This window comes from Phoxinus phoxinus (genome assembly GCF_949152265.1).
Source record: "Phoxinus phoxinus genome assembly, chromosome: 12".
Classification (NCBI taxonomy): Eukaryota; Metazoa; Chordata; class Actinopteri; order Cypriniformes; family Leuciscidae; genus Phoxinus; species Phoxinus phoxinus.
Genome location: NC_136887.1, coordinates 4,649,175 through 4,667,892, shown reverse-complemented (window position 1 = coordinate 4,667,892; position 18,718 = coordinate 4,649,175). Strand labels below are relative to the sequence as shown.

The 18,718-nt window shown below is 42.4% G+C and overlaps 3 protein-coding genes across 5 annotated transcripts in view; 1 reads left to right on the top strand and 2 right to left on the bottom strand.

Annotated features, from left to right (window-relative positions):
- nsdhl (NAD(P) dependent 3-beta-hydroxysteroid dehydrogenase NSDHL) overlaps positions 1-5,920 on the bottom strand; it is a 30,692-nt gene extending 24,772 nt beyond the window's left edge. The window contains exons 1-2 of the mRNA XM_079630192.1: positions 5,818-5,920; positions 5,586-5,626 (exon numbers count right to left, since the gene is read on the bottom strand). Coding sequence (XP_079486318.1) covers positions 5,586-5,606 — 21 coding nt within the window. The 5' untranslated portion in view covers positions 5,607-5,626; positions 5,818-5,920. The remainder of the gene's footprint in view (positions 1-5,585; positions 5,627-5,817) is intronic.
- Positions 5,921-6,628: 708 nt separating this feature from the next.
- cetn2 (centrin, EF-hand protein, 2) lies at positions 6,629-13,660 on the top strand. The gene is made up of 5 exons (XM_079630203.1): positions 6,629-6,682; positions 7,187-7,345; positions 8,890-9,018; positions 11,273-11,410; positions 11,489-13,660. Exons 1-5 carry the CDS (start codon positions 6,680-6,682, stop codon positions 11,576-11,578), a joined length of 519 nt encoding a protein of 172 aa, XP_079486329.1. The 5' UTR covers positions 6,629-6,679; the 3' UTR covers positions 11,579-13,660.
- A 26-nt stretch (positions 13,661-13,686) lies between these two features.
- The window catches only part of gcna (germ cell nuclear acidic peptidase), a 20,276-nt gene continuing 15,244 nt past the window's right edge, over positions 13,687-18,718 (bottom strand). The window contains exons 10-14 of one of the 3 annotated variants that reach the window (XM_079630164.1): positions 18,309-18,456; positions 16,144-16,279; positions 15,863-16,067; positions 14,320-14,540; positions 13,687-14,278 (exon numbers count right to left, since the gene is read on the bottom strand). In XM_079630164.1, coding sequence (XP_079486290.1) covers positions 14,262-14,278; positions 14,320-14,540; positions 15,863-16,067; positions 16,144-16,279; positions 18,309-18,456 — 727 coding nt within the window. In that variant the 3' untranslated portion in view covers positions 13,687-14,261. Of the gene's footprint in view, positions 14,541-15,862; positions 16,068-16,143; positions 16,280-18,308; positions 18,457-18,718 lie in introns of all 3 variants that reach the window. The other 2 variants (XM_079630166.1, XM_079630165.1) reach the window with 2 other exon arrangements.

Sequence of the window (18,718 nt, the reverse complement as noted above, 5' to 3'; positions counted from 1 at the left end):
TCGACGAAGAAAGACCAGCATCGATGCGCTTACCGGCTGGATGGCTGCTTTTCTGCAGAGGAACGTACGTTACCGTCCCGCGGAGTCCCGGAAAGCCCCGTTTTCAGCCAGGATGCGCACTTCTGCTTCGAGGAAAGCTACAGTGTTAAAATCCCGCCGCGGCCGGATTTCACTAAAATGTCTCGCTCGCACAGTCCCAACATACGCGACCGTGCCAGTGTATTTTGCAGTCACCAAACCGGCATCAAGGCCCGTTTGCCTGCACACAGACGCCGTTTTCACGACGTCCCAGGTAAATCTGAAAATGTATTTTCTGGTGTCCCGGCCACGGCCGATGGTGTAATGTGTGTGTATCCGTAATGCCCACGACCCAGTGCCCATTCGTACACACAAGCACAGCCCTACACAATACAGGACTTGCACACATAAAATCGACTCATGTCGATTGTGCATCATATGTAAGTTAGTGAACGTGCCCGCTTTCAAGTGCCCACAATCACTACACACTGCATGTCCCGTGGTTTCTGTAAAAACGAAACGAATGCACGGTCAGTCGGTTCTGATAGACAGTACTCTCAGTGCTACACGGTGTCCCGGCCACGGCCGATGGTGTAATGTGTGTAACTGTATGCCCACGACCCAGTGCCCATTCGTACACACAAGCACAGCCCCACACAATACAGGGCTTGCACACATAAAATCGACTCATGTCGATTGTGCATCATATGTAGTGAGCGTGCCCGCTTTCAAGTGCCCACAATCACTACAAGCTACATGTCACACGGTTTCTATGAAACGAAACCGATGCACGGTCAGTCAGTTCTAATAGACAGTACTCCTCAGTGCTATAAATGTACCCGCGTTCACGCACCCACATTTATTCTCAAACATGCCGAGCCGTACGGGGCTCACACCGCGCGCTCTCTCTCGCAGCTGAGAGAGCTGAGCGCGCGCGCGGGCTGCCCGCTCTATTAAGCGCACCCCCGCATCATACGCTGCAATAGCGCCCATGTTACAGCACACGACTGCTCCCGTGTCGCCGCCATTTCGCGACCAGAGCCCGGTTTTTCAACCCGTGCAAGCACAGCCCCGTACAACACAGGGTCTGCACGAAAGAAATCGATTCATGTCGATTGTGCATCACATGTAGTGAGCGTGCCCACTATCCAGTGCCCACAACCACTACACACTGCACGTCCCGCGGTTTTCTGTAAAAACGAAACCAACGCACGGTCAGTCAGTTCAAAAACACAGTATCCCCGGTGTTATAAATGTGCCCGCTACCACGCGCCCACATTTATTCACAAACATAACGAGCCCTATGGGGCTCGCCCCGCGCGCTCTCTCTCTCAACTCAGAGAGTCGAGCGCGCGCGGGATACCCACTGTGTTAAACGTGCCCCCCCGCCTCAGACACCACAGCGTCCATGTTACAGCACACGGTTGCTCTCGTGTCGCCGCCATTTCGCGACCAGGGCCCAGATTACATTCAACCCCTAGTCACGCGTGCAGATGCATGGGAAAGACTTCCCGGGGTCTCAGAATGGGTGCTAGAGACTATAAAAAGAGGCTATTCGCTACAGTTTTATCGACGCCCTCCCCGTTACACGGCGAGAGTCGAAACCACGGTAAAAGCAGAAGTAGCACATCTACTTCGAGCCGAAATAGCGAAGCAATTGAGCAAAGGGGCCATAGAGCCTTTATCTCAAGCTCAGAGCGAAGGGGGTCTGTACAGCAGATATTTCCTGGTACCGAAGAAAGACGGGGGTCTCAAACCCATTTTAGATCTGAGGCATCTGAACAAAGCGCTAACAAAGCGAAAGTTCAGAATGCTCACGACCAGAAAAATCCTCGCGCAGATTCGCCGAGGAGACTGGTTTATGGCAATAGATCTGAAAGACGCGTATTTTCACATACAAATTGCGTCACGTCACAGGCGATTTTTGAGATTCGCCTTCGAGGGCCGGGCATATCAGTACACAGTCCTGCCATTCGGCCTGTCCCTAGCACCTCGTACATTTACAGTGTGCATGGACGCGGCGCTGGCACTTCTGAGACTCCGAGGCATTCAGATTCTGAATTATTTGGACGATTGGCTGATTCTAGCTCAATCACCTTCAGAACTCACTCGCCACAAGACCCTAATACTCAATCACCTCGAGTGCTTAGGTCTGAGAGTCAATTGGGAGGAAAGTTCACTGTTTCCCAGTCAAAGGGTCTCCTTTTTAGGACTGGATCTGAACTCATTGTCTATGACAGCACGGCTGTCATCACAGCGCAGGCGAAACACCCTGCAAATGGCGAAATCCTTCCGCAGCGGTCATATGGTGCCGCTCAGGAGATTTCAGAAAATGCTAGGCCTCATGGCCTCAGCCTCGGCAGCTCTACAGTTGGGTCTGCTGCGCATGCGCCCACTGCAGTTCTGGCTGAGAGCGCGCGTACCGCGCCGAGCATGGGTTCACGGTCGTTCTCGCCTCAAGGTCAATCAGGAATGCATTTCAGCCCTGACACCATGGAGAGCGTCAGATTTGTACCAGTCAGGTGTAAGCCTGGGGACTTCCTCGAGCCTGAAGGTGGTGTCCACAGACGCGTCCACCTCAGGCTGGGGAGCGCTGCTCGAGGGCAGACCGTTCTTTGGCCAGTGGGCAGAACGAGTCGAACTACCGCACATAAACTGCCTGGAAATGATGGCGGTGGACTTTGCGCTGAGGCGCTTTTGTCCTCGGATAAAAGGGCACCACGTCCTGGTCCGTTCGGACAACATGTCGGTAGTAGCCTATATAAACCGCCAGGGTGGCGTGAGATCCCGAAACCTCTTCAGGCTGACGGAACGCATCCTGGTATGGGCCCAGCACAACCTGCGTTCGCTGAGAGCAATGCATGTGCCAGGCCACCTGAACGTAGGCCCAGACAGACTCTCACGGAACAACGTTCCTACAGGAGAGTGGTCCCTACACACACAGACAGTGCGTCTGTTGTGGAAAACGTTCGGCAGAGCGGAAATAGACCTGTTTGCAAACCAGGACAACGCTCACTGTCCGAAATTCTTTTTGAAGAGCACGAACGCGCTGGCCAGTGTCTGGCCCCGCCGTCCGCTCTATGCTTTTCCTCCTGTCTCACTCCTGCCTCAGGTGCTGGAGCGAATCAGGAAAAGCGGATGCTCAGTGCTTCTTGTCGCACCGTACTGGACGAATCAACCCTGGTTCCCAGTTTTGATGCGGCTGAAGAGTACTGCTCCATGGCCGATCCCAGTGAGGAGGGACCTCCTCTCGCAGGCCAAGGGCTCGATTTTGCATCCTCGCCCGGAGCTCTGGTCCCTACATGTGTGGGCCATAAACGGGTACCCCCTAACCTCCCAAAGGGAGTATTAGACACGATCGAGCAGGCTAGGGCCCCGTCTACCAGACGGCTCTACGCTTCCAAATGGTCTGTGTTCTCTGGTTGGTGTTCAGACCAAGGTCTGTCACCACTTCAGTGCGGGGAAACAGAGATTCTCTCCTTCCTGCAGGAGCTATTGGATAAGGGTAGGACCCCATCCACGCTCAAAGTCTATGTGGCAGCCATATCAGCGTTCGTTAATCCAACGCTTGGCCGTTCACTGGGCAGAAACGACCTGGTGGTCCGTTTCCTTAGAGGAGCCAGGAGGTTAAATCCTCCAAGGCCTCCTTCAGTCCCCGTTTGGGACCTTTCTACGGTGTTGAACGCTATGAAAGGGGCCCCTTACGAGCCTATTCACTCAGTTGGCATGAAGCACCTGTCTTTCAAGACCGTGTTTCTTTTGGCTCTCGCTTCAGTGAAGCGTGTGGGGGATTTGCAAGCGCTCTCAGTTAGAGCCTCTTGTATGGAGTTCGGGCCCAACGACTCTGTAGTCGTGTTGAAACCGAAGCATTGGTACGTACCTAAGTCCCTCAACACACCGTTCAGGGCTCAGGTCATCTCCCTGTCGGCTCTGCCGGCCTCTGAGGACGGAAACAGCTCCCTTTGCCCGGTCAAGCCATTAAGAGCTTATGTGTCCCGCTCCGCTGTTTTTCGACAGACGGAGCAGCTCTTTGTTTCGTTCAGTGGGCGCTCTAAAGGGCGAGCTGCGACGAAACAGAGTCTGTCTCGATGGGTAGTGGACGCCATTGCGCTAGCCTACGCATCTAGAGGTTTGGAATGCCCTCTGGGCATCAGAGCACATTCTACGAGAGGCATGGCCTCTTCGTGGGCTTGGTACAGTGGGATCTCGTTACAAGATATCTGTATAGCGGCAGGCTGGGCCTCCCCGTCTACATTTATAAGGTTCTATAACCTAGAGGTTCCTGCGTTGCAGGCTAAACTGCTCTCGGTCTAGATGACTATGTATGGTGTTCCTGCCCCGCGCTGCGGCCCAGGTCACTCCAATGTTTTAAGCATCACTCACTGACAGTGTGTCCCATGAGCATGCTATGACCCCTCATATATATTTAATATTTATAATATATATGTTATTATGCCCTTAGGGGCACTATTATAAAGGGATGATGCTAATTCTAGCCACTCTCCCTATATAACTCTTGGTGTAGGCGCTTGTATGCCAGGGTGCGCGCGCCCTTGGGTGTCTGTGTCGGTCCAAGAGCACGCATGGCGTGTTACAGGGGTTCCCGTAGCGTCTTTCGACGCAGTAGGAGAGAACTCTACGTAAGAGAACGTACTCGGTTACCCACGCTGCGTCGCTTCAGTGACGAAAATCAGAGTGGGAGACAGCTATGCTCGTATTTATAGGCCTAGACCACGCCCGTTTCGGCGGGAGGTGACGCAGAGGGCGCGAAGCGTCCTCATTGGTCGGCGTCACTGGCCTCGCATAGGCTGTGCTTTTCTGGCGGAGCAGCCAATGGGCGCGTGATTTGCTCCGCCTAAGGTTGTATGCTACAGAAAAGCGTTTTACATATTATTACAAAATTAAGGATTAATTTTTAGGCTTCAATCTCGAAAAAGAAATATCTTTCCCGTAGCGTCTTTCGACGCAGTACTCGTTCCCTCTCCTAGAGAGAAGTACGTTAGTAACCGAGTACGCTTTCTTTTTTCACTGATTTGAGAACTTTATCCTGAAAACAGTGAGGCTCAGATCAATGAGGCCTACGATCAGTCAGTGTAAAAAATAAATACAAAACATGTCCTTATTTAAAGAAAACAAATTGATTGAATTCAATATTTGTTGATAAGGTGGCATAAAGAGAGATTCATAAGCTATTTTTTTCAAGGCGGTCATTTTTAACCAGGAACATCACAAGTGTTGTAGGGTTTATATACACTTATTATTAAACAATATGACAGATTTTGATGCTGCTGTATGAGAACTGAACTGAAAGATGGCATCACTGTTTCTACAGAGCTGCTGTATAGATAAACTAAAGTAATAATTGATGATCTTTACAACTGAACTGACTTCAGCCGAATGACACTAGTTTCTGTTAAAGCTTCTGTACAGAGGAAATTAACTCTGTTTGGATCATGAATCGCTGTAAAGCTGCTTTGAAACAATATGTGTTGTATAAAGCGCTTTATAAACTAAGGTGACTTGTCTCAGGTAACAGTGAGGTGTGTTTCAGGTGTTCATACACTCACCGGTCTGATGCGAGTCGCCATGTATGTTTCTCGACAGCAGTCTACAGAAAAACACAAATATACTGGTTAATTACATCTTTAAAACAATATCACACGCTGGATAACCATTTACTGCTAACTTTATACTCCGAATGAACAGTTCGCTACAACCAAAATTACTTTTACAAACTAGTTATGCTACTATAGTTTGTTCTAGCTCTGTAAAGTTGCAGTTAGCAACAGCAACACTCACCTGTTGAACTCAAACTCGAGTTAGATCTGTAATGATGAAAGATAACGAGCGAAACGCGAAGAGTATGAGGAGAGAGCGGAGGAACATCTGATTGGTCGAGCCAACTATCAGGAATCAGCCTGACATGTGAGTTTAACCAATGAGAGAGGGGCTACGTCAAAGAGCGCCACTGCGCTGCCCAATCAGTCAAAATAAAATCTGTAACTCCTCATGACATCACCAATAAAGTTCCTACATGTGCTTTTTATTATTTATATATTATGGGAAGATTTAATTTAATATAGCGCGTTTGTGTATTTGTTTACAAGATACTTTATGAGATATACAAATAATCCAATAGAAATACCATGACCAGTAACAAATCTGAGCCAATCAGAAATCAGTGCGGTAAAAGATCGGTGTGCGCGAGCACGCGTGTGTGGTAATATCTGTTATATTATTATATATTATTTATTTATTATTCTATTATTAATTATATACTGTCTATGGGTAATATATGTGTTCACGTTTAAAAAAAAAATATATATATATATATATGTTAACTTTATAAAGCCCCCAAGTTATGCGATAAAAGCAGAATGGGATACTATTTTATTCTCACAGTTTGTTTAAAGGAGCGTTATAATCGGGGTAAAATGCTTTTGTACGATTATTACGAACCTTACTATGGCGAATGGCTGTGTGGAAGTTGATTCTTCAGCTTCCTAATTATTATTCATGACGAGTCAAGAGCCACTTGCCAACGTCTTCCTTTCAGCCAATCAGTTGGGCCTATACAGAGCGAGCGTCACGGAACGTCATTAATATTCATAAGGCAAGCCTTCACCATAGTGTGGTTTATATTATTCTCCTCTCGGTGAAGATGGTGAGTCACGACGACGAATGCAACTGTCGCAATCTGTGTGATTTGTGTATTTATTTTTGCGCTTTATCAAAGTAGTGTCACTCCCTTTCAGTGTATCCGTTTAATTGCCATTAGTGTGTAAAAAATGTCCTTCTTCAGGTTTGTGTGACATATGTTATCGCATGTGTTGCTTATTATTGCCACTGGTCTTCCTTTTTCATCGGGGAAAAAACAAATACAGAGAAAATTGTCATGGTATTTAGGAGTGAATCTACAACCATGTCTAATTAAATGCTAGTCTTATAATTTTATATTCCTCTTATTCTCTTTTTCTTTCACCTAACAATCTTATTCTGTCTAACCTGTATTATCTCTTATGTACACTGTCTAATTTTTGTTTACAGTATGTGTCTTGTATTCATAAACTGTATTGTAATGTGCACTGTACTGTACTGGTCCTGTTTTAATAGAGGTTCTGTTCTGTTCTATTCTATTCTATTCTATTCTTTGCTATATATAACACAGGCCACTAGTCCCAAAAGACCCTCTCTGGGTGCCGTAGCCCCCCGTAAGAAAGCCAACCCCAAGGCTGAGCTGACCGAGGAGCAGAGGCAGGAGGTCCGGGAGGCGTTCGAGCTCTTCGACACTGATGGCTCTGGGTATATTGAGGTGAAGGAGTTAAAGGTGAGCTATATAATCCCATGCATTAATTAGAAACATCAACACAGCTTGAGCAGTTTACATCCCAGTGTTGCATTGTCTCTATTTAGTGACGTATATCGATATAGTACAGAGGGGTCCAAAACCCTGAGACCACAACGGAAATATTATGATTGTCTTTAGCAACCGCCTAGCAACCACCCAGAACACCCTAGTAACCGCCTAGCAACCACCCAGAACACCCTAGCAACACCATAGCAACCACCAAAAATACCTTAGAACTCCCTAGCAACCACCCAAAATACCTTAGAACTCCCTAGCAACACCATAGCAACCACCCAAAACACCTTAGAACACCCTAGCAACCACCAAAAATACCTCAGAACTCCCTAGCAACACCATAGCAACCACTCAAAATACCTTAGAACTCCCTTGCAACACCATAGCAACCACCCAAAATACCTAAGAACTCCCTAGCAACACCATAGCAACCACCCATAACACCCTAGCAACCACCCAAATACCCTAGCAACCACCCAGAACACCATAGCAACCACCCAGAACACCCTAGCAACCGCCTAGCAAGACCCTAGCAACCACCCAGAACACCCTAGCAACCACCTGAACAACATGAATAAGCCATATCTCAGCAGCAGAACATCGTACAGACATGGTTGTTTGCTCGTATGCAATCATGTACCACACTCTAGCAACCGGGTCGTGTTTTTTGCCACTGCAAGCACCATTCACATTTTCTTCTGGAAATGTACGTTCTAGTTATCCTCTATTGTGCCGTATATCGAGTGAAACCCTTCAGGAACAAGAACACATGTGGGCGGGGCTTGATTGTGTCTGTGGGGAGTTGATTAGATGGTTGTGGTTTGCTATTGGCGGATCTCAATTGAGTTACAGGTTATAGCCACGCCCTCGTCATCAGAGAAGATATTCTGATTCAACATTACCAACATGAATTTAGAAAAATAATTATGAATTGTTTATAATAAACGTCAATATTCCATAAAAAAAAGAAAAAAAAGAAGTGTCAATTGATTTCATGGCGACATTAAACTTGGAACGTTCTAAGATTTTTTTAAAAATGGAACGAATACAAAAATTTTATAATTTTTGATAGTATATGATGTCAAATAGCCAAACGTCAGCTGTTTACACTCTATAGTCTCAAATCATATCCGTAAAGAAGATATAAACATAACTGAGGTTTTTGTGATTGATTGAGTCATACAATGACTCAAATATTTTGTTAATTTTTTTTTTTTTTTTTAAGAAATCTTATATTTCAAAATAAAATCAATACAGTTTGCATTAAAAAATAAAGCTTATTTTTAAGTTTTTTGAAAAAATACTTTTTATTTTAAAAATTATAATAAAAAAATAAATGAAAAGTAAGATATATGGACACGACATACAGAACTTTTTGGAGATTTTTTAAATATTATTTTATGTTTGACTAATGAAACTAATACAAAGATGTCCTGATTTCCACGACTGTATCTGTGTGTGACGCGTGTGTGTGACGTTTCCGGTGAGTAATGAGGATTCTGCTGCAGGTGGCCATGAGAGCGCTGGGATTTGAGCCGAAAAAGGAGGAAATCAAGAAAATGATTGCCGAGGTTGACAAGGAAGCGACCGGAAAGATCTCGTTCAGTGACTTCATGGCAGTGATGAACCAAAAAATGGTAAGGTGTTTTTTAAAGGTACACTGTGTAGTAATGTCTCCCATCTAGCGGTGAAGTAGCGCCTCGCTTTTTCAAATGCGTGTTGCAACTACGGTAGCCGTTAAGTCCCGAGAAGCGATGACAACATGTCTGCCAATAGCACTTCCTCGAGTTTTCTTTCTGGTGATGAGGTTCGTTATTTCAAACAAACTGGAACTTGACACACAACATTATGAAGTACCGTGCAGCTCACTGATCTCCGTGTCCATCTCGGCCGGTCAGTCACGTGACGCCGGCTCTGGAAGAAAACACGTTGTGGAAACACGCTGAGGTAGGCTAGTGCTTTTTGTCCCTCTCTGCTATTATAGTTTTTCAAGATGGCGGAACGACATGGACGCCTCCGTGGACTTACCCGTCCCATGTAAGTAAAGATAAGAAAATCTTCGCTTACAAGGATAAGTCAGATCATTGGAAAATAGGTCATTTTACACCAATGAGGACGTATTTATGAACAGTGTTGGGGAAGTTACTTTTAAAAAGTAGTGTTTGCTCGTTACTCGTTACTTCTTAAAAAAGTAATCCGTTACTTTACTTAGTTACCCTCTTTGGAAAGTAACTTTTTATGTTACTTGTTACTTTTACGTTACTTTTATTGGCTGAACCCAATATCTGTTCCTAAATGTATATGTCTACATAAAGTTATACTATGAACTCTACTTATTGAAAAACTAGAAGAAGAAAAAACTAGAAAAAAAGAGAGATTTTGAAATAGAAAAATATATATTTTTATTTAAATAACATTTGAAAAACCTGTATAAAGTAAACACCAAAGAACAATATCAACTATTGAGCGGTGGTGACGCGTTCATGAAAAATGTCATGAGAACCGGCAAAAGTAATGATTATGAATATGTCAAATATAGCAAGGAGACATTTCAATTGTTTAATAATAAACAAGTGTTTTCTGTCAGTGTCGGCTGTGAAGATGAAGTTGACGCTGACTCGCGATCTTCGCAGTAGTGAACGCGCCAGAGAGAAATGCACACTTCATACGGATCACATGAGCAGAGAGTCTGGTTTCTTTCGTTTTGAAGTTTTGTTTAAAACTACACATTTCAAGCTTTCTATATATCTCTCAGGTATTTGAGGCAAAGCTTATACGCTGAGTTTGGGTTCATTTATGAGACGAGCTCCAGTTCACGCGCCGGCGCGGAGCTCCTGAGAAGTCCTGATTATATTGCCTGCTATATTTACTTCTTATTTATTAAATCCAGGCAATTGTTTGATGAAACATTGATTAAAATTAAGATACAATTATAACAAAACGAATTCACTTTAAAGAAAGGCTTTATACAAAAACAAACTTAATGAAGTGGTCAAAATCATGTCTGCCCACTCCATTTGTCTCCCCATCTTGATCTTACTCATGCTTTTCACTTTTCATATAATCAACATAGATGAAACTAAAAATATATTTTATTTAAACATAAATATGAAACCAAATCGTTTTCTTTAAGACGTTTAAGTTCCATGTTAACAATTTGACACAGTTGATGTAAATTGTCTCCAGATGCAAAAATATTTGTATCATCTGCAAACTAAATAAATTGAAGTATTTCAGATGTTTTGCAGATATCATTTATAAACATATTAAACAATTTAGGACAATATGAACAATTTCAAACAATATGAAACTAAATCGTTTTCTTTAATGACTAGGCTACACGTAGGCGTATTAGCCTACAGTACAGATAAATGTAATGTCGGAGCGGGATTTGAGTGAACGCCGTCTTACCGGTGAGCATGTGGGGGAGAGGTACGATTTTCGAACAATCATTGAATAATATTTTGCTTGATATGCCAATCCTTAATATTTGGGGTTTTAAATGCCAACCTTTCTTCATCCGGTGGGTAGTATTACGTTTGGTTTGCGGAGAGTAATTCACAGAATTGACTGCTCTTCTGCTACCAGCGTCTGTCACGTACCGTGCGGAGCTTGTGACTATTGCGAGCGCGCCGCTGAGAAGTTAGTGTAACGAAAAGTAACGTTGTGGCGAATTGACCAAATGGCGAATTTCAATTGTAGCGCGTTACATTACTTTTTACCCAAAAAAGTAGTTAGCGTTACACACAACACTGTTTATGAATAAAGACATTAATTTTAGCTAATAAAATACTTTTAAAAAACTACACAGTGTACCTTTAAATATAAATATTCTAGTTATTCCAGGAAGCTAGAAGATAAATCTCTAACCGCTGTTTGAAAAACCTCTAGGCTGAAAAGGACTCTAAAGAAGAAATCCTGAAGGCTTTCCGGCTGTTTGACGATGACGAGACTGGAAAAATATCTTTCCGTAATCTGAAGAGAGTGGCCAAAGAGCTCGGGGAAACGCTCACGGACGAGGAGCTGCAGGTACTAGATCAGTCTCAGGTGATGATGTCACTGTGATGATGTCACTATGAGTCATTGATGTGTTCCCGCTGTCTTTAGGAGATGATTGATGAGGCAGACAGAGATGGAGATGGAGAAGTTAACCAGCAGGAATTTCTTCGCATCATGAAGAAAACAAGTTTGTACTGAATGTTACCAGAAGCACAGGATTCTGACGAAAAATCCTTTCTATGTAATTTTTAAAAAATATATAATTTCACTGTTTTATGCACCGTACCATTCCAAAACCTCGATGCCTGTCAACCCCAGTGATCCGATCAGATCCGCGCGGGTTTGCCAAACGTCAGCTGTTTACACTCTATAGTCTCAAATCATATCGGGAAACCTATAAACATAGCAGAGGATGTAGTGATCGAGCGACTCATACAATGACTCAAAAATATTTGTCAATCTGTCGTTATATGAGCGAATCTTATGTTTTCGTAATAAATATAAAAAATAAATTTTGCATTTTTAATTTTTTTTAAATAATTTTTATTTTACAGTAAGATGCATGGATGCTTTACTAGAAATGGGAAATTAGTGGGGAAATGTGCTTAATTTTCCTGAAAGATCTGCGTTTACATGCTCCCTAATATTCTGATTTATTTATAAAAGTTAAACAACTCACATGTAATCACTTCAATCTGAATGAATTGACCAGATTTAAATGTCATCCGGATTGTACGGGGTGGTTTCTACATTTTCTAATCCGTTTGACGGAACATGTAAACACTTTATCGGATTAAAAAAACAAAACTGGAAAGTACCGCGCTTGTGCAGTGATGTGGAAATGGCGTAGAGACGTGTAGTAATCACGGAGCAAGACGTTGATGTGTCATAAATATCATGATAAATATGGAAGCTTGTGTCCGCCACAGAATAAAACACTTTAAAAGATAATTGCGATTTTTTATCTCACAATTGCGAGTTTACATTTCTAAATTCTGACTTTTTTCCTCAAAATTGCGAGTTTATATCTCACAATTCTGACTTTATAACTCGCAGTTGCAGCCTAAATCACGCAATTGTGAGATAAAAAGTCGCAATTACCTTTTTTATTTTTTAATCTGTGGTGGAAAAGCTTACTATACTAGATTATCATGTCAATGTAAAGTTCTCCTTCCACCCGTCGTCTGTGGAACAGTGCAGGACAGCATCAGTGCTTCGTCCACACACAGATCCTGGTTTTCGGCTGTTTTACTGCTTGATGAAGATAAGCAGCTCGGCACAACAGGACCCGAAACACATCAATATTACGCGGGAAACAGTGTGAGCCTGTCAAAAGATCTTGTTATATAAATCACACGTGAACCCTATCACTTACAGAAACTCGAAAAATTTGAATATGGTGCAAAAGTTCATTTATTTCAGTAATTCAACTTAAAAGGTGAAACTAATATATTATATAGACTCATTACATGCACAGTGAGATATTTCAAGCCTTTATTTGATATAATTTTGATGATTATGGCTTGCAGCTTATCAAAACCCCAAATTTATAGAATATTGTGAAAAGGTTTTCATAAGCTGCAAGCCATAATCATCAAAATTATAACCAATAAAGGCTTGAAATATCTCACTTTGCATGTAATGAGTCTATATAATATATTAGCCTCACCTGTATTTAGCGTTCATGTAAAAACTTAATCAATCAGAAAGTAAAGGTGTCCATGTAAACGTTGCAAATTAAAATGTCAAATGTATTTTTTCACATTGACTCATATATATATATATATATATTTAGGCCTACTTTACATTTACGTGTCTGCCTAGTTAAGGTATATATCACTGAGTAAACGCTTCAGACGTGTTGAATGATGATCTTCTGTGCCTGGGCTTTACACACCACTTCACTGCAGTGTTAATACACACATCGGCTACGGTTTCCCCCATCGGGTTTGCTTTACGCAACATCTACCTTTAAAGCTGGGTTCATATGTTTTGTATTTACGTATATTTGAGATGCTATTTAAGTATTATTTAAAATAAAATAAATTGTATTAAGCTGGTGATGACTTTTATTCTCCATTTATTTCCTTGCCCAGTTATTAATTATTCAGTATGTAATTTTTAATCAAAGGTGACAATGTTACAAAAGATTTCTATTAAACAACACTGTTCTTCTGAACTGTAAAATATAAAGAAATATGATAATAATAGTGTTTTTGATAATAATAACTGTTTCTTGATCATCAAATCATCATATTATACTGATTTCTGAAGGATCATGTGACACTGAAGACTGGAGTAATGATGCTGAAAAATTTACTTTGATCACAGGAATAAATTACACTATTGTATATTACGAGTTATTATAAAACATATTTCACAATGTTACTACTTTTACTGTATTTTATCAAATAAATGCAGCATTGTTGAGCAGAGGAATTAAAAATCTTCTCTGTGTTTAGATTCAGTAATGTGCACTGAATAAAGAGGAAAAAAGGAGAATGAAATAGTTTATTCTGAAAAAATAAAAAAATAAAAACGCATCCAAACACAAGTAAAGCACAAGTTAGGCATAACTAACCAACATGACACACCTACACAAATAGAGAGGGATCACACATTTCCCTTCAATCTCAAGATTTAACAGCAAACAGGAGAGTAAATGAACACGGCTCATATTATAAGGCTTCTAACCATAAATAAAATCATTTCACAGTATAAAACAAGTAAAAACTGATGTGATATTTCAAGTAAGTTGAAGCTGCATATGAACAGAACTCAAACTACAGTTGGAGGTATTTGGATCAGCTCTGACTGAGACTCGTGTGTGTGTGTGTGTGTTCAGACATCAGCTCTGACTGAGACTCGTGTGTGTGTGTGTTCAGACATCAGCTCTGACTGAGACTCGTGTGTGTGTGTGTTCAGACATCAGCTCTGACTGAGACGTGTCTTGCTGGCGAAGTCGGCGCTGAGTTTGCGCATGACCTCTGCGTGACCCTGTCCTGCGAGCTGCTGCCGGGCTGAGCCGTAGTTCTCCTTCACGAAGCTGGCGAAGGGTGCCGGCGCCCGCGGCTTCGAGGGAGTCAGCAGAACCAGCTGTCCGGTGCACAGCGCGCACACAAACTTCGTGGTGTCCAGGGACTTAGAGTGGCGGCCGATCCTGAGAGGGACAGAAACGCTCACTATTAGAGACAGTCATCCATGTCTGCAGCATCGAGTATGAGCGAGACTAGCGATTATTTATGCAATCAATCAATTATTTTGAAGATTACTCAGCCGGTTACTTTTATCGATTAATCAGCGTTTGCTGCAATGATTAATCGGTCAGTTCTAATTGCAATGGATAAATGAGTGTTTTTTGTGACGCTTAATCAAGCGGTCATTGTGACGATTAATCGAGTGGTCGACGAGACGATTAATCGAGTGACCGTCGAGACGATTAATCGAGTGATCGCCGAGACGATTAATCGAGTGATCGACGAGATGATTAATCGAGTGATCGCCGAGATGATTAATCGAGTGATCGACGAGATGATTAATCGAGTGAACGACGAGATGATTAATCGAGTGATCGCCGAGACGACTAATCGAGTGATCGCCGAGACGATTAATCGAGTGATCGCCGAGACGATTAATCGAGTGATCGCCGAGATGATTAATTGAGTGATCGCCGAGACGATTAATCGAGTGATCGCCGAGATGATTAATCGAGTGAACGTAAACTCACATGACGTGGTTTTTCAGCTAATTCGGAAAAAGGAATATTTCTCAAAACAACAATGAAAAGCTAATTTTTCACATTTACAGGTCACCTGGTGTACATAAAAGTCACATGATCATTCTTTAAAGATCACGCGGTGTGTTTGGACAAAAGAGGAGACAGATTTCTTCATTAAACTCGAACACAAAGGAATTACGGGAATACTGGATTCTAAACAACAAAGAAATGCCACAGTTTATCAAGATCTTAAAGCAGAAATGGAGAATCACCCAGAAACTCCTCATATGAGCTGCTCTCAAGTATAAGGGGCTTTTCTTGTCCATGTTGACTAACGCCCACATCTCCTTAGATTAATAATAATGGCCAGTGCGGTGGCTGAGATATACAAACCTACTAACATGCGTCACCATGATGTCTGGAATGACTTATCGCGAGAGGAAAACATTAAGTTTCAGTCGCATGACATCGGTTAATGGAAACGCCTTCGTTTCTCAATAGATTTTTTTATCAACATTAGAAGAAGAAAAAAAAGTTATACACAAATCTGTAATAGAAACACGGCTAATGTAGCTTTACTCTAGAGCTGCTGTAAAGCCAAACAATCTCTGTTACTTTAATTTCCTATTATCACTGAAAAGATGCTTTGAAACAATCTATATTGTTAAAAGCACAATATAATAAATAAAATAAATAAAGGTAAATGTGACCGCACCAGAAAACCGTGACCCATAGCAGCACGAGCAGGAGAGTTCGGTACTCACGAGTTCTGACAGCGGTTGCACTGATACTGGTACTTGTAGTTGATGTCGTAGCTGTGGCAGCGGGTCACCATCGGGAGCTCGGGATGAGCCAGCATTGCTTTACGGGCATAAAGCCTCCAGAACGGCCCGTGCCCGTCCCGAACGCCGTTAATCAGCCACGTGGCAGCGTGACACATCTCATGGACCAGCGTGTCCCGCAGGCGATCTGTCGGAGGAAACACAGCGCGGTTACTGCCAAGCATCAAGAGCTGTGGAGCTTTTACAACGGTGAAGACGAGCACCTGCGGAGTCGCACACTTTGTCGGACAGCTCGATGCGGGCGTAGCGTGTGCCAGTACCGCGCTCCTGGCCCGAGACGCAGTACCCCGCGGTCTTGCGCATCTTCTTGTTCCAGGTGACAGACATGTCCGTGGGAAGCTGAGGAGTGGGAATTCATATTTGAGAGTAATGATTTTAAAACAACCAGACACCTTTTTTCCCCAACTTCAGGGTTTCTGCACATTTATTAAACTGTGTTTTAAAACGCATTCTGTGTGAATCTGGTGGTTGTTGCCGTTGGTCAGAGTCTGTTGGAAGGGTGTAAATTAGCCTAAAAGTGTTGTGACTGGTTGCTAGTGCAATGTTATGCAATTGCTAAGGTGTTTTGCTAATTGCTCATTTTAAAAATGGGTCCCACTTTATATTAAGTGGCTTTAAGTACTATGTACATACATCGAAAAATAAGTACAATGTACTTATTGTGTTCATGTTGTATCGTAAAACACTTTTGCTGCTATTGAGGTGTGATACGGGTCAGGTCAGGGACAGGTGTGCTGGTATGGTGAAGTTTAAGGGTGGGTTAAGGTATAAGGGAAGGGTCAACAGTGTAATTACAAATGTAATTACATAAATTAATTACAGCTGTAATTACAAGCAGGTATTTAAAAAATATAAGTACAATGTAAAAACATATGTACACAATAAGTCCATTGTATCAAATTATTAATTTCAATGTAAGTACATAGTACTTAAAGCCACTTAATATAAAGTGGGACCTAAAAATTTGTATAGAAAAATATATTTTTTGGATGGAAGGGGTCCAAGACCCTTGTACTTATGTCGCACTTGAACCAGAAATATACACAAAATAAAATTGAATGGATTCGAGGAGTTTTGTGGTTGAAATTGTCAAAATTAACAAATCCTTCCCTCGCGGGTCAATTTGACTCCCTTAGGAATGAAATGCAAGGAATGCTTCAGTACACACAGAAAGAAAAAAAAATGCTCAAAATTCAAACTAAAAATGCTCAAACTTTACCTAAGAATGACACGTGTAATGTCTACATGTGTATCTGACTGCATACTGAAGAATAACTGACTTTAGGACCCAGCGGATCAGCTCATTTGCTCCATATAGAGCTATAAGGCCATCAAGAGTCATGATATATCATGATAATATAATTTTTTCCACAAGAGGTCGGCAAAGACACCCAATGCAAGACATTTTGAGCTGAATTAAAAGGGTTGTGAATGAAACAGTGAGTTATATTGAATTTTTAGTTGAAAGAATGTGAGGAATATCCTTAAATTACTATATATAGATAAAATGTAGTAATTTAAAGGTAAATTAAATTAATTAAAAATAGAAAAAAAATTATCAAAATGAAATCAAATTAGCTTTCTGGACAAAAACAACAATTAAGTATAATTTTAGGGCTTCGGGTCATGTTGACCCGCGAGGGAAAGATGCGTTACAAAGTGCGAGGGAATGAAGGTTAGAGTGTTATTATGCAGCGGCAGATGGTTGATTTCTGGCTCAGGTCAGAGGTCACCCTCAGGTCTCTATAATATTCTGGATTAGTGGTTAATCGATATATCGCCACGGCCGACATTGAGTTTACAGGCATGTTCTTAACCCGATAAAGTGTGTGTGTGTGTGTGATCATGTAAACGCGTTAAACCATTTCCCTTTATCCTCGTAAGGTCATAAACGGCTCAAGAATAAACCATTTGACAGCAGGATTTTTGCCCATTACCCTGATTTCTCACCTTAAAACACCTTAACCTGCGTTCTGTCGGCTTATTGAAGTGCACGTGTGTGAGATGAGACAGAAAAACGTCTTTCAACATAATTATATAATGTGTGGCGCAAGACACTAGCTTTTGTCAGCACAAGACACTTTGTGTTTAAAAAGTATATAAATGTTTTTTATAAACGGAGAAACATCCTGGAGTGTTTTCCTCAAAAACCTTCATTTCTTTTCGACTGAAGAAAGACATGAACATCTTGGATGACGTGGGGTGACATTTAGATTCTGAAGTGAACTAATCCTTCAGTTTAACATGCAGTACACACAGTGAACATGACATGGATACGGTGTGGGTTTAAACAACCTCAAACCCTAGATATCCGCCCTGGCGATACGAGTGCCTGAGCAAACACTGGAACCTGCAGGGTCACATGTACCTGACTGTCAAACACGCTGGTGTTGTAGAGCTGGAAGAGTTTGCCGGTCAGCTCCTCTTTCTTCTGTTTGAAGCTGCGGCAGAACGAGGATGATCCCGGATCAGCCAGAGACTGCAGGAAGCATCCGGGAGTTTTACACACCAGCGCTCTGGCAAACGGGAACAGTGGGAAATAAACGTCATCATCCAGTGCTGACGGCAGGAAGGGTCGGGCACCGAAACCCGGTGCCAATACGCAGATTTCGGTGCCTCATTTCTGTGCCACTTAAAGGTGCAGTGTGTAAGTTTTAGCGGCATCTAGAGGTGAGGTTGCGAATTGCACCCAACCAAAGTTACGGTGGCCGACAGGAAGTGATGTCGTCGTCTGAGACAACAGAGAGTAGCCAGTTCAGCAACGAGGTTTCTTTACAA